This window comes from Sciurus carolinensis, chromosome 12 (genome assembly GCF_902686445.1).
Source record: "Sciurus carolinensis chromosome 12, mSciCar1.2, whole genome shotgun sequence".
Lineage (NCBI taxonomy): Eukaryota > Metazoa > Chordata > Mammalia > Rodentia > Sciuridae > Sciurus > Sciurus carolinensis.
The window spans coordinates 21598642-21613820 of NC_062224.1; the positions used below are offsets into that span (position 1 = coordinate 21598642).

At 42.4% G+C, this 15179-nt stretch overlaps 1 protein-coding gene across 12 annotated transcripts in view; it reads right to left on the bottom strand.

Annotated features, from left to right (window-relative positions):
- The window catches only part of Kiaa1217 (KIAA1217 ortholog), a 293338-nt gene that overhangs the window by 63318 nt on the left and 214841 nt on the right, over window positions 1-15179 (bottom strand). For 11 of the 12 annotated variants that reach the window (XM_047520201.1, XM_047520203.1, XM_047520202.1 and 8 more), the window contains one exon: window positions 2646-3478. In XM_047520201.1, the coding sequence (XP_047376157.1) occupies window positions 2646-3478 (833 nt within the window). Of the gene's footprint in view, window positions 1-2645; window positions 3479-9280; window positions 9519-15179 lie in introns of those variants that run through there. The other variant, XM_047520200.1, reaches the window with a different exon arrangement.

Sequence of the window (15179 nt, forward strand, 5' to 3'; positions counted from 1 at the left end):
CTGTGTGTTCATGTGTCTGCTCGCATCTGTGTGGTATGTGCATGTATCTGTGTGGGTCTGTGTATCTTTGTGTGTTTATGTGGTATACATATATGTGTATCTGTGTGTGTGTAGTTATATATGTGTGTGTCTGTGGTGTATGAGGTATATGTGTGTGTTTCTAAGTACCGTGTGTATATGTATACGTCTGTGGGTGTCTGTTTCTGTGTATTTGTATGTCTTTGTGTATACAGGTGTGTCTGCATTTGTGTGTCCATGTGCATGTGTATGGGTGTCTTTATGTACATGTGTGTGTCTGTTTAGGGCTATTAGAGAACGGAGTCTAGCCAGCCCACATACGCACAAGCACCAGTTCTACTCTTTGTGGTCAAGTTGACTAACAGGTCACCCAGCCCGATGTGTGAGATAAAAGTCTTCTTTTGGGGAAGGGAAAATGTGAAAATGTTAAATCACATTCACAATTATAATCATATGTCAGAATATGATGGCAATAATGACAGTGCATTTTAGGAGAACATTAATCTTTTTGGTCATTTTTTCAAATATTTTCTGTTCTACATGTCTACTAACTTAGATTTTCTGAAAAGGTTTTCTAACATGTAAAACAGAAATCCACAGAATTTTCTAAGATTTGGAAAAATGTCTCTGAGGTGGGCAACTCCTCTTTAAAAAGAGAGTGGAGGTCCTAAAAGAGAACAGCACTGAAAGTTCCTGTCCTTCCAGTTTTTGGTCAGGGAGCTGCATAGGGAAGACCGCAGCCTGCAGAAGACTCTTGTTTGATTCTCTCTAATAATCAAGTCCCTGAAAATGTGGCTCAGCAAAGCCCTGAAGTTGTCTGCATGTGGTAACCACATGGATGACACCCCGCTAGGCACTGGGAAGGAGTCACACACCACTGTTGGCCAAAATGTATTCAAACCCAGTGGGTGGACCCAGTTTAATATGATCATGGTGGGATCAACGGTCTTGATCCTCTGATCCCCACAAGGTAGGCAGTGTGGGGAGGTGTTGAAATGGTGGGATGATAGGGAAGATGGATCCTGGCTCTCAACATTATATCCGGGAGATGGATTCTTTTTATTATCATTTTCTGGACTAAATTCTTGTGGCTTTAAATTCCATCCTCTAGTGATACACCACTCCTCAATCCACATCTCATAGCCCACTGCAGGGGACACATCTGTTACCCCTTCTGCAAAGCACATAGCACAAGCTCCCAGCCCATGACACGTCTTGGTGGTTTCCTCTCCAGCTGTGACACTGGTCTGTTCCAGCCGGCCACTGTGGGCATTTATCCCACCCTCTTCACTGTCCGGGATTATGAAAAGAGTCCCTTTCTTTGATTCTCTGAATTTTACTTCCTAAAAACTTTGAAAAGGAGAGAGTGAATACTATTTTCCAATCCTTAATTTTTCTGAGTTCTGCATAATCCAGGCAATCACCACTGATGTTTTTTAGCCATGTGAGTTAGAATCTGTTGTTGCCTTAATGACCCCAAAATGTTCATGTTCATTCTTGTTCCATTCTCCTGAAATCTGTCTCCTGTGAGATTCCTTATGACTGAACAAATAAGGAGGGACAAGCTTTCCATGATATTTTGCTAAAGGGGACAGGACTGTCTGATTTCTGTGAAAACATTGAGGTAGAGAGTTCACATTCCATTCACAAGTTTGGTCTTCTTTTTATAAGGTTATATAACAGTAAGTGATAATGCCATTTTAGGTGAGGAACAGTGGTTCTAAGAAGGTTCTGAGTGACTGAATATCTGATTCTTATTTTTTATACACCTTGTGAATTCACATATGAGATCAGATAAAAATTCTTCACTTCTTTTGGCCTCAATTTCCTTGACTAGATTTTTACCATTATAATTATATGTTGGCTTCCTTCAACCAATTCAGGTTAGAGAAATTCCCTCTACCGAAATTTGCTTTTCTGTTATTACTTTATAAATTTTGGAGGGGTTTCAAAACATGAGAAGAAGGATCTGTACTGGTAAATCATAAAAACATATGTATATAAAAAGAAATTTAAATACCCAGAGTGCTTTGTTCACTAGAAAAGTTTTGCTGATTTTAGCACCATTCCTGAGTGAATATTAAATCTAAACCATTCTATGTTCATGCAAATTCACATTTTATCATCCTACAAGACAGGCAATGACACATTCTTTCCATTTCCCAAAACCAGATGAGAAAACAAAATTGCATTCTAAAGGAAAAACACAAATTGCCACTGCAAACAATTAAATCCCTCACTCCTTATTTTTCGTAGCAGATCAATTATTATGATCTCTTGATCTATTTCTCTGAACGGTTACTGCTAATCACAATTTTCTCTATGTGATTCAGATTTACATTAGTGATAATGCTGGCAAGACCACAGTCCAGAGACCTGCTGGACTGATGTTCCTTGTGGGTACACCAGTTCTCTTTATCATGGCTACTGCATACCTCACAGGACCCCATTGATTCAGAAGCTCTTTGCAGAGAAGGCCAACCGCGGATGCCTCTCTGTGCCCTCAGCAGCACCTGTAATGTACATGGCCGGAGTTCGGCATTTGTTCTCTGATTTGATTTCTTGACAGCCCTCCCTCAGCAACACGTGAGCATAGACCACCCATGGCTACCCTTCCCATGCCTTACCTGGTGTCTCTGTCTTTGGGGATTGTAGCAGTGCTGTAAGCAAAAACTTGCTTCTCAACTAGAGGAGGGCCAAGGTCCACAATGCCAGATAATCCTGGAGCGTTCCGGGGCTTTTCGAAATACACCAAGGTGCCTGGCTCCTTTTTAAAGGACTGGCGGCTGGGGGAGGCCCGGTCTGGCTGCATGGTGTGAGGGGGCCCGTGAGCATTATGATGTGCGTGCATGTCTATCATTCTTAGGTCGCTGACTCGGTGAGGAGAGGCGGGGGGTGTTTTGGAGCCCAAAGTAGGCAAGTGGCTATCTGGATATTTCCTTGATTTCTGTCTGTATAGCGACTGCTCCATGTGCATCTCAGCTTGCATGGAGGGGTTACAATAAGCACTCGCCGACCGAATCGCTGTGCGGTGATATGCAATGATGTGATCAGGGACATCCAGGGGGTGCCCACCGTGGGAGGAGGCTATGCTCATCCTTCCTTCATGATAGAGGTAAGGATCAGCATAGAAACCCTCGTTTCTGTACATTGCGATGTTTTTACTGCTCATGTCTTCATCTGGCTTGACGTCTCTCCTTTCCAAGATGGCGCTTGGGCTTGGTGAGATGGATCTGGAGACCGGCAGGCTGGAGAGTCTGTCCCGGGGGATAGTGGCATTGCCAGGAACAACTATGGGGCGAGTGCCCCCATAAGGAATTCTGGATGGGGAGGGAGGCATGGAATGAGGCACAGGAGTGGATGGTGGAGAACTGGGAATCCCGTGGGGCGGATGAGCTGTGGATCCGGGTCGAGAGGCACCTGGGCCATCTCCTCTTGCATAAACAATTTCTCTCTGCATCTGAAAAATAAATAAAGGAATCAGAAAGTCTACTTTGAGATCTGTGTTTTTAGAGACATCTCATTTGTGACACTGTGGCTTCCTTGACATGGGAGTCTGAATAATGTCCCTCTCCTATAACCTGCCCACACCCTAGTTCCTGGAACCTGTGCTGATGTTCCCTTACAAAAGGGACTTTACCGATGTGATGAAGTGAAGGATGCGGACATGGGAGATTATCCAGGTGTTCTCAGAGGAATCACAAAGGTCTTTACATGTAGAAGAGGGAGGTGGGGGACTCAAGGTCAGGGGTGAGCTGTAATGATGGCAGCAGAGAGGGAAAGACCAGAGGTGCTACACTGCTGACTTGAAGATAGAAGGAGGCATGAGCCCAGGAATGGGCATAGCTTCTAGAAGCTGCAAAAGGTCAAGAAATGGATTGTCCCTTTTGTCTTCCAGAGAAAGCGTGGCCCTGCCCACAGGTTGATATTGGCCTGTGAAACTCATTTTGGAATTCTCACCTGTATAATATAATAAATTGGTGGTGTTTTAAGCTAAGATTATTTTCCTCCCAGTGCTGGGAATTGAACCCAAGGCCTCATACATGCCAGGCAAACGTTCTACCACTGAGCTACACCTGCGACCCTAGAGTCATCTAAGTTTTAGTATTGTTAAAGTAACCACAGTAAATGAACGTCCCTGATGGAGAGTGCTCAATGTTGTGAGGTTTGGGGACAAAATACTGCAGTGGTTTGACTTTTAAGATCATAGTTTCTTAGACACTCTTAATAAATGTGGGTCTAATGGGTCCATAGTTCTGAAGTTGTGTTGTAAACGTGTCCCGGACATGTGTTCCTACTGTTAGTCCTGGGAAATAGTAATCATCTTTTCCATCTTTCCAAGCTAATACAATCTAGAGATATAACCAGAGAGGCAAAGGAGATCCCTGGGGAAACCTGGAAGTTCCATTCGTCTACCAGCTCTTTATTTGGGCCTATGTGAAACCAGCACTGAGAAGCTATGATCCTGGAGATGACAGTAAAATTATAGTCAAAACTCATAGATGGGAGGCCGAAGGGTAGAAGAGGGAGAGAAGTCCAAGTAGGGCACAGAGAAAGAACCCTAAGAGTACACTGAGCTGCCGTGTGGCGACAGGGAGCCTTCTGGCGCAGCCATTGTGACTGGGGCTTTGTGCCTGGTTGGGTCATTCCCTCCCACAGGGCCTCCCACTGACTCCCCTGTAGGAAAGCAATAGCTGAAGAACAAAGTCAAGGGGGACAAGGGAAATGAATTTGTAATTTCAATTATACTACTATGTTTAGCAAGGGCCAGCATTTAAAAAAATACAAATGAATTCAGGATATAATAGTTTGATACCTTTCCAAGAGATTAATATTATTTTAATTTTAATATTAGTATGAATTTCCAAGAGATGTGACAGACAAGAAGAATATAAGTGTTTACAGACGGGTTGAGATAGTGGCATGAAGAGAGAGAAGAGCCCCTGAACAAACAAGAACCAAGATGTACCGCCAAAAAACTAATGACTGGGAAAGCAGTGTGGAGAGTCCTCAGAAAACTTGGAATGGAACCACCATTTGACCCAGTTATCCCACTCCTAGGCTTATACCCAAAAGACTTAAAATCAGCATACTACAGTGACACAGCCAAAGCAATGTTTATAGCAGCTAAATTCACAATAGCAAAGCTATGGAACCAATCTAGGTGCCTTTCAACAGATGAATGGATAAAGAAAATGTAGTATATAAATACATAATGGAATATTACTCAGTCATAAAGAAGAATGAAATTATGGATGGAACTGGAGTCTACTATGCTAAGTGAAATAAGCAAATCCTTCAAAATTAAAGGCTGAATATTCTCTGTGATATGCAGATGCTAACATACAATAAGGTGGGGGGAGGGAAGACTAGAAGATCATTGGACTAGATAAAGGGGAATAAAGGGGAGATGGGATTAGGAAAGACAGTAGAATGAATTGGATATCACTTCCCTATGTTCATATATGAATACACGACCAGTGGAACTCCACATCATGTACAGTCACGAGAACGGGAAGTTATACTCCAAGTATGTACACTGTGTCAAAATACACTCTACTGTCGGGTATATCTATAACAACAAAGACTAACAGTTGGCTGATGGGGGAAAAGCACAGAAAAAAATAAAGGCAACAACAAGGGAAGCTTGAAAATGAAATGGATCCCACAGTCTTAGATACAAAGTAATTAATTCCTTATCACATAAGTTCATTTGTTTAGTAAACTACATTTACTAAGCACTTAGTAAGAGTCAGACATTATTCTAAGATATAGTTCTGAACAAGCCCCTAAGTTCCTGACAGGGAGAGGCTGAGATCTTTGATACGAATGGTTGGACGCAGGGCAAGACCCAGTGGGTCTTCCACAGCTTCCTTATCTTGACCCTGGGAGGATCCTGCCGTCCAGAACCCTGGGTAGGACCAGGAAGTTCCACCTATTATAGAGGATTTCATAATGGAAGTCACTGATTACAAACACACAAGGTTCACATAGGTAGCAACAAAATGAAGCCCTTTGAGCGCTCAGTTCCTGAGCACCAGCATGTTGGCTTCTCAGCTCCCTTTGGGGCTGTTTCTGGGGACCCCACCCAGAGCATGCTGGTTAATCATTCACAAGCACAATTTATCTCCACTCCTCTCACCCAGGGTTCCTATCATCACAGGCTAGTCTGCTCTCCCATCTCTAAACCTGACCTGTGAGGTCCTCAGGTTGTTCGCACCCCCCGGGAATTCTGTTCATGTCCTCCCCCACGTGAATCCAGATCTAGGCCTTGGCTCCAGGTGCCCTGGTGCTCCAGTCCAAGCAATCCTCCCTCTGCTCACTTGACACCCTCATGACTCAGGTGTACAGGGCTGCAGACCAGGATGGCCAGTCCCAAGGTCACTGTGGGGTAGTATACCAGAATGGTTCTCGCTCCAGAATGGCTACAGCAACCATGTGACAGAGGTTTCGTAGGAACTCAGCACAGAGCTTCTATGAACACCTCTCCCACTCAGTCTTCTACAATATAGGATTCAGTGAAAAGAAAGGTATGGCTCAGCAGGGCTTCAGAGGTCAGGAAATGTGAGAGGCACTGGCTCAGCCAGCAGTGGATATCTGACTGGATTCTCTGTGCAAGCAGACCAAACAATGCAGTGATCAGCTGAAATGAGCATCAAGATAAATTCATCGTATTGACTCAAACATGGCACTGTCTATAAAGCATCACACAGTGCCCAAGACAAGTGAAGAGCAAATGGCAGGTGCTCTTGTCATTAATGTTATTAATCCCCCACGCCCTGCTCCTGTCTGAAAGAGAGAGAGAGAGAGAGAGAGAGAGAGAGAGAGAGAGAAGAAAAAGAAAATTAACGCACCCCCAAAGATTCCAAATGTCTAGAACCCCTTGAGATGAACAATAGTTCCAACTGAGCTTGTCCCTATTCTCTGTTCTCCTTTCCCTCTTTGTTCTGCTTTAGATAACATCTTGGTTTGGGGAATACTGACTCTAATTAACACAGAGCAGGAACCTTCCTCTTTCTGGCACAAGACTAAAAAAGAGCCATCTAGATTCCAGGGAGTATAAAACTGTCTAGGAGATAAATAATATTAATAAAAGAAAACTGTAAAATTAATTTTAATTAATAAAAAGTTGAATACATTTTTTTAAAAACAGTAAAGATATCTGTATGGGTATTTAAAAATATGTTTGGGGATATGAAAAGAAATGGTTGGGAGTTACATTTTATAAATGAAACATTAAAAAATTCTCATTAGGAAAAAATTCATTAGTCTTTCCAGTGGCATGTGTAGATGTGTCAAAAAGAAATGTAACAGGTAGTTAAGAATAACTCTGTGACACTGTGTTGTAAATTCATATGGGGAATGTGGATGATAGTCAAAATATCTAACAGTCAATATTCAGTATGGCATGGGTACCAGTCAAGCTCAATGGGACTTCAGCTAGTGAGGATGATCCTGGCCAACAGCGATTGGCATGGTGTACCTGGTGGTAATGCTGGGTATCAGCCCTGCCTGGTCCACTTCAAAATAATATTGCCATCATCCACCAGAGTCACAGAATAAGTCTCTGAGCTATCCATAATGGAATTGAATATAAGGATTCAGTTATGAGAGAACAGCTGCTCTGAGCATCAATGTTTCTATCAATTAAGTGACATAGAAATTGGAAGCCTCTGGCAGAATGGTGGTGTTGGTTTGCCAAGTGTGACTGACTTTCTAAGACAGTTTTAATAATTTCATCCTTGACTCCAGAGCCCAAGAAGACAATGACATGATTATCCCATCAAGCTTTGGGAAATAGGTTTTAAGCCTACAACTAGAATAAACTCTTAAAATGAAATACCCTGGATTCCTACACCAAAAGATATGGACCAAAGACAACTCGCTCTTAGGGTGTGTCAAAGTACTGGAATATGAGAAGAGAGAACCTTCTCCAGCTCTTCAGTGTGATCTCCCAAGGAGGCCACTTGCTAGTCCAATAAAAAGTGGACTTCCTTGACTCTGCAGATATTCGTCTGATTGAAGCAGATAATGAGTAAGAGTCTTATAATTCATAACTTAAAACAACACCCGCCTTTCAGGCTGGTGTCCTTCCCATGTCAATACTTCCTAGAGTGACACACCTATGCAGTTTTATTTCATTTTGCTTTTTAACTCTCTGGGTAATGAGTAAAGACGTGACATTAAATACATACTGAGGTTTCCTGTTCTAGTAGTCAAAAAGTTAGACCTCCTTGGAGAAAATGATACTAAGCTTACAAGGTAAAATAAATAAACAAAGCACAAATACACACAAGTCTGAAGACACATATGGAATTGCCATTCACTTTCATATATCTGAATTTATTCTCCCATCAACCTCTCTTTGCCACTGGTCTCTAGCAATCATCTCCTTTCTCTTAGTAAGTTAAAAGTATCAGGCTATGTTGTATCATTGACACTTTCTTCCCAGAAAATTTGTGAGATTTAAATAATTTCATTTTATAGCAAGAAAAAGATGACCTAAACACAAAATAATGATTCTTCTGAATTCAATACAGTTTTTTTTTTCCCCCTGAACCTAAGCTCAGATAGGATGCATTCAATTTTCTGGCAGGGTAGGAACCAGACTATTCTCCCTCATTCATATGATTTTCTGGGGCTTCATCTTTCCTTCTTTGCGTTACTGCCCAAATCACTAACGTGTCTTGGTTGTTTGAGCCCTTCTGTTTTTTATAAAGAGGGAAATTTCCTCCAGAGTCTCGTCACCATGGACCCGGGTAGAAGGCTATTGTCTCTGCCTATAACACTCGGTTCAACATGCTGTTTGCCCTACATTTCCAACAGTCTAGGAAATACCCTAGATGGCTTCAAATTAATTATTTGAAGTTTGAGTTAGGGATTTTTATAAACAGCTATACTTCATTTCCCCAATGCCCTGTATGTCAGAAATATCACTCATTTAGAAGTTTCTTGAAGGTAAGAAAGAACACCTTAAAATTGTTTCTGGGGAAAAAAAAAAAACCTAGCATGAAATATGTTTATCTAACAATCATTTGGTGAAGTTGTCTCATGTAATTGTGTCTCTCTGTGGAACACTTAGAATGCAGAGATATATGCTTTGTAGAAAGGGAATATTATGTATAGTTTATTGCATTTCAAACCCCACCCTTGCAAGACTAGAATTCGTAAACATATCACTCCATAAGACCACACAATGAAGTAACTGGAGAAAAGGATTCTTATGATATACTTTGATCCTGGAAGAATTAAAGCCACTTACTTTTTCTTCAGGAAACCACCTGTATAATTACGCTGTGAAAAAAGCACATTGGCTCAGCTCCCGGTTATGTGATCCCTTTGTTTGCTGGCTTCATCTAAATTCTCAGTTCCACTCTCAGATATCTTAGGCAGCTTTCTCTTCTGACGGAGTCAACACAGAGGACGCGGAGATCCTAAAACGTTCCCCAGCGTGAGTGTCCACAACCAGCAAAGACCATTTTCTTCACCTAGTCCTCGGAGTGGAGCCACCACAGGCATGGGTAAAGAGTAGCCCTCCCCATGATAAGCCAATTTCTCCTCCCCTTGGAAATTAGTCACTGAATAACCTCAGCCCACATCCAACCACAGGCTACCGCACGGGTGACTCAGTCCTTCAACAATTGCTTACAGGGAAAACACACACCAGCAAAGGAAGTCTTGAGAGGCCTAGGTAAATGGGTTAAATCAAGAATATCTCACCGAATCAATTCTCCCTAAGTCAAACAGGATCATTAAAATGAGCAAGCCAACAAACAAAACCATCAGAAAACCCAATCTGCCTATCACTTCCAAGGAGCAACTCTTAGATCAGTTTTCTGTTAAAGGTGCTGCTCGGAAAACCTAGACCAGTACCCCAAACTCTGTCTGCGGCCAGACTTCTGAAGTTTGGGAATGGGCAAGTGAAGGCAACCTGAGCCTCTTCCCCTGCTTCATAATGCTGAAGGGAAAACATGGGCGATAAGGAGGCTGTCTATTAATTAACCAGCCTGGCTTTACTAAGCTGAACTTTGGGTAGCAGCCATTCACCAGACCTTCACAACGCCCGGCAGGCAAGCAACTGCAATCATTCGGAAAAACTCAGCTGAAATGAGAAGGCGAGAGAAGGCAAGCCACAGCTACTCAAAGAGGAGCAAGACACCGGAGCCCAGCAACCCCACCCAAGCAAGATGGAAGAGGAGCAGGCAGGGTATTCTCCAGAGACCTCCCCTGCACACTCGCTGTCAGCACAGACACTCTCCTGGGGGGACCAGGACCAGGAAGTGCATCTCTACAACAAGAAGTGGTTTGTGCAGCTCTCAGCCGAGGACAGGTATTAACACAGAGCTGGCAAAAAGTGAGGGAGACGGAAGCGTTTCCTTGGCTTGCAGGTAGGCTGTGTTTAATCAACGTCACGCTTTCTGAGCCCTCGGGGACTGAGTGGCACCCAGTGGCTCTCCAACTGGGAAGGCTGTGACAGGGAGCTCTGAATGCTGGGCTGGCTTCATGCCACACCCAACGACCACGCTCTGGGCGGCCTGTACATTTTTCAAACATTTTAGGGTTTTCGGAGGTTGTTCTTGCCGACCAAAAGAATTCCATGACGTCTCTTAAGTCCGAATCCAGTCTGCGTTGCTGGCTTTCTAAAGAAACTGTTTACTGCCACGGGATGGCTTCGTGGCCATTAAAGAAAGGGAAAAACGGGGCACGTGACATCGCTCCCTCCTAGGATGTCCCATTAGAAACAATATTTGGATGAAGTGGTTGTAACAGATGCCACCTAAGAAGTGGGGAGAGTAGAAGGAATGTGAAAACCCTTGTTGTGATTTTTTAAATCTAATCAGCAAGGGTTTGTTATTTCTCACCAGGTCACGGGAAGCACACGCTATTGGCCCCCGAGGCATCTGGTATACATTTGGCAGGTTTTGTTTCCCCAGTCACACGCGGGCTTTCCAGGAAGGGGGACGGATGCAGGGGCTGCCTCCCTGGAATGATGGAGCCATGTCTCCCACGGTACCCGTTTTATGGCAGGAGGGGCCCTAAGGAGCATGGCTCTTGGCGGTTCCGTTGACCTGCCATCTGTAACATGTAGGACTGTGTGTGAAGGGTCTGGGGCCCTGTCGTCCCTCACCAGGAAACTGGAGCTGTGAACTCTCCGTGCTGTTTGACCCATGAATCACGCCGTGTTCGATACATTATTCCATGTCATACGCCCCAGAGAGCAGTGGCTTCTCTGACCCCGAGATCACGTGAGTCAGTGGGTACCATGTGAGAGGAGGTCTGGCTTACCTCTCCCACTTCTTCCTTCCTGCCCTGTTCAGAGCAATTTCCTTTCACTTTCAAAATGCTCCAGGGCGCTGTGTGCACAGAGCAGGCATGGCTTCGTCATTACAAGGGCAGTAATTCACTGTCAGGAGTTGGAAAGCCAGCCCAATCCTGCGGTGAATCAGGATGAGTTAAATGCTCTCTAGTAAGCATGAAGCTCACCCCAGAGAGAAGGGAAGTTCAATATCCAAGGCCCCAGAGTAGCAGCTAATGAACCAGACACGCTCATTTCCCAAGCAATATCCTGGTGCCATACATGGGACCTACCGGCTTCACCCGAGTGGAGCGTGCTCTCCAGAGAAGGGCTTCCTCAGACTCACTTCTTACCACAAAGTTGGTTCAATCTGCATCCAGCCAACTCCTGACAACCCCACGCTCTAGTCTGATTACTTCACCAGACCCTTCTCGGCCCTGCCTACCTTGGGATGCAACAGCCTTTGTCAAATTACTCTTTCCCAGCAGTGCATAAAGTGCCCTGCTATTCATTTTCCCTCTTCCTTTCATTGACCAAGGCTACAAGGAAAGTGGAAGCAATTTATTTCTTTTGAGTTAGTGTTAAGAAAGGACATGCTAGTAAATATTCAGCATTACCTCAGTAGGAAACAATTTCTATGCTCTGGGAAAGTCAATAGTATTATGAAATTTATTCCTAATTCCCCTTTCTTGTTCATTTCTTTATTGGCTTAAAAAAAAAAAAAAAACTAGGTATGCTAAGAGAAAATCCAAAATGTGCCTATAAATATAATGATGATATTGTGAAAGCAAGTGATTATTATGTTGGAAACATTTCATATGCATCTTGTTTATGCTGTTAAAATTGCAAAGATGGTTGTTTGTGAAGTCTTATTAACCTATTAAATGTTTCATTTGTCATAAATGGAATGTCTACTAGCCATGCAGCAGACAGACTGTTGCCAAAATTATTGAATTCTCAGGAAAGAGAGGGTCCAGTCAGCTGATGGGTGCATTTAAGATAAGAGTTAATTTCCACCAATATTTTGACAGAGAGAACTCTGCTGAGCCCTCCAATGCCAGACCTGGTGGAGCATTCCCATGTCCGACCCTGATTAAAGATCTTGGTCTGGAACAGAATAAAGAAGTGATATTAAATAAATCATTTAACTTCCAACCCACAATCAATAACTATGCCAGTCGCAGGACAGATAAAAGAAAGAAGCCTTTCTCTCCCAGATACTTGACCTTCCACTGGGCTACTCCTGTGTTTTCCAGGCCAAGGACAACCTCCTTTTGTACCTAAAATAGTTACAGTTTGTACAATCACATCTTGTTTCTACCACTTGGAAGAGATGGAGCCAACTACTCCTTCTCATTTCTTATCTCCTTCTCTGCACATCCACCCATTTCCTGGATGGAAATAGTCCTTGTATGCTTGACTCCCTTTTAGCATTTTCTAAGCTTGTTGCTGGTACATCATCTGTTACCAAACTCAAACTATTCAGTGCCTTAGATGTTTTCTTTTGATGATAAGTCTCAAAAAGTCCACTTAACTCATCAACAATATATAGTATGTTGCTTTATTTACTTGTAACACTTCTTATTGTATAAAAAATTTTAGATGCCTCCTCCTCTCTGGAAATACTCACTGATAATCACCCAGCAGTTTGCAGTTTACAAAGTGCTTTTAATTGTGATTTCATTTATTTTCATGTGATTTTATTCTATTTCATAATATAAGTACATTTTATGCTATGTGTCTGACGATCACATACACTGATGTAATTAATTACACATCACCTCCCGCAAATACACACTGATAATCACCCACCAGTTTGCAGTTTGCAAAGTGCTTTCAGTTACAGTTTTGTTTCATGGCCCCCAGAACTCAGTGAAATACCTACGACAGGTGTTTCTGCCCCATTTGAATGGTTAGGAAATGAAGTGTGGGGAGTTAAGTACCCTGTCCAACTTCTGGCAGTTAGGACATACAGCAGTCCCCCCTTATTCCAAGACCCTTAAATGGTGGAAGTCTCAAACATATATGTTTTTTTCCTATAACATACTTACTTACAATAGGTTTAATTTACAAATTAGGCCTATTACAAGACTAACAACAACAATACTAAAACAGGACAATTACAACAATACGCTGTAATTAAAGTTGTTTGGAACTCATGAATTGCTTCTGGAATTTTCCATTTAATATTTTCAGATTGTGACTGTGCTCAAGGGAACTGACACTTGGAAAGGGAAACTGCAGATAAATGGGGGGCAACTGCCATGAGGCAGCAAGAGCTCAGTTCCAGGATTACCACCACTTCACTTCCCCCTACCGCTGTGAAATGCCGTGTCCTCCAGGACACTGAATGTCTGCAGAGAATCACATCCCAGTGCCCTCCCAGCCAGGATCCCTGAAGGGCAACGCTATTCTTGGATTTTGGTGTATAACATGGAAAATACCATCTGAGAAGTACCTCCATTGCTTAACTCACAGGTCTGGATTTTCACAGCAAAGGAAAAGAATCTCTGGATGTCTTCCTGAACATGGCATCTAAGTATCCAGTTGGTCTCTTAGTTTATTAAGAGTTTTATATACTTACAAGGTTTTATATACTTGCCCTGTTATGGTTTAGATAAGAGGTGTCCCCCAAAAGCTCATGGGTGAGACAATGCAAGAATTTTCAGGGGTGAAATGATTGGACTATGAAAGACGTAATTTAATCATTGGGTTAATCCACTAAAATGGATTAACTGGGTGGTAGCCATAGGCAGGTAGGGCGTGACTGGAGAAAATAGGTCACTGGGTGTGTGCCTTTGGGGTTTCTATTTTGTCCTTGGTGAGCAGAGCTCTTTGTCTCCTGGCTGTCATGTCCTGAGCTGTTTTCCTCTGCCGCACCCTTCCACCATGAGGTTCTGCCTCATGGAGGGCCCAGAGCTATGGAGTTGGAGGATCATGGACTGAACCTTTGAAACTGGGAGTGAAAATTAACTTTATAATTAACTAATAGATATATCAGTAAATACTGTGCTTATGTATATCATGTTCACATATATTTATGTAATTATATATTGCTCATAAGTTATCACCATAGATATCACATTACATCGCTATTAGTTATTCATATGTGTATGTGTATACACAAACATACATACATATTATCATCAGTCAGACACCAGGTCACTCATGGGCTAGTTATCTGGGACATATCTGATTAAAATTCCTTAGCATTATGACCCAATTGTGCTACTGGGTGACCTTTCTGGGAAATGCATTAACCATTGACAGAGGTGTTAGGTCTCTGTCTCTGGGCCCTTTGCCCATCTTTCTTTTCATTAGGGAAACTGATCAAGCTGATTATGTTGTAAGTGAATGAAGTTAGATACAGCACTATAAAACTTTCACATGATTGTGACAATGTGAGAATTACAAAAGTATATATATATATTTTGGTTTGATGATATGACAGATCAAAAGTTACCATATGGGTTGATGATTATATAGAACTTTACATTCTATATCTGCAGCTTAAAGGATGGATAGTTTTCAGGGCCCATTAGAGAAAATGATGGCAAACACATTGATGAATGACAGATGCCAACTTGGAAACCAAGAAGGTACCCTTCCCCATCTTTGGGGGATATAATCCAAGACCCTTAATAGGTGCCTGAAACTAGGGGATAGTACCAAATCCTATATATATACTACATTTTCCTTACATACATATTTATAATGAGGTTTACTTTATAAATCTGACTTGGTAAGTGACTAGTAACATTAACTTATTATATATCTTAGCAACCTCAGCATATGGTATTTTTTTTTTCTTTCCCTTGATCAAGAACTTTTACCTTTTGTCTTAAAGGAAGTACTTGACAGCTTC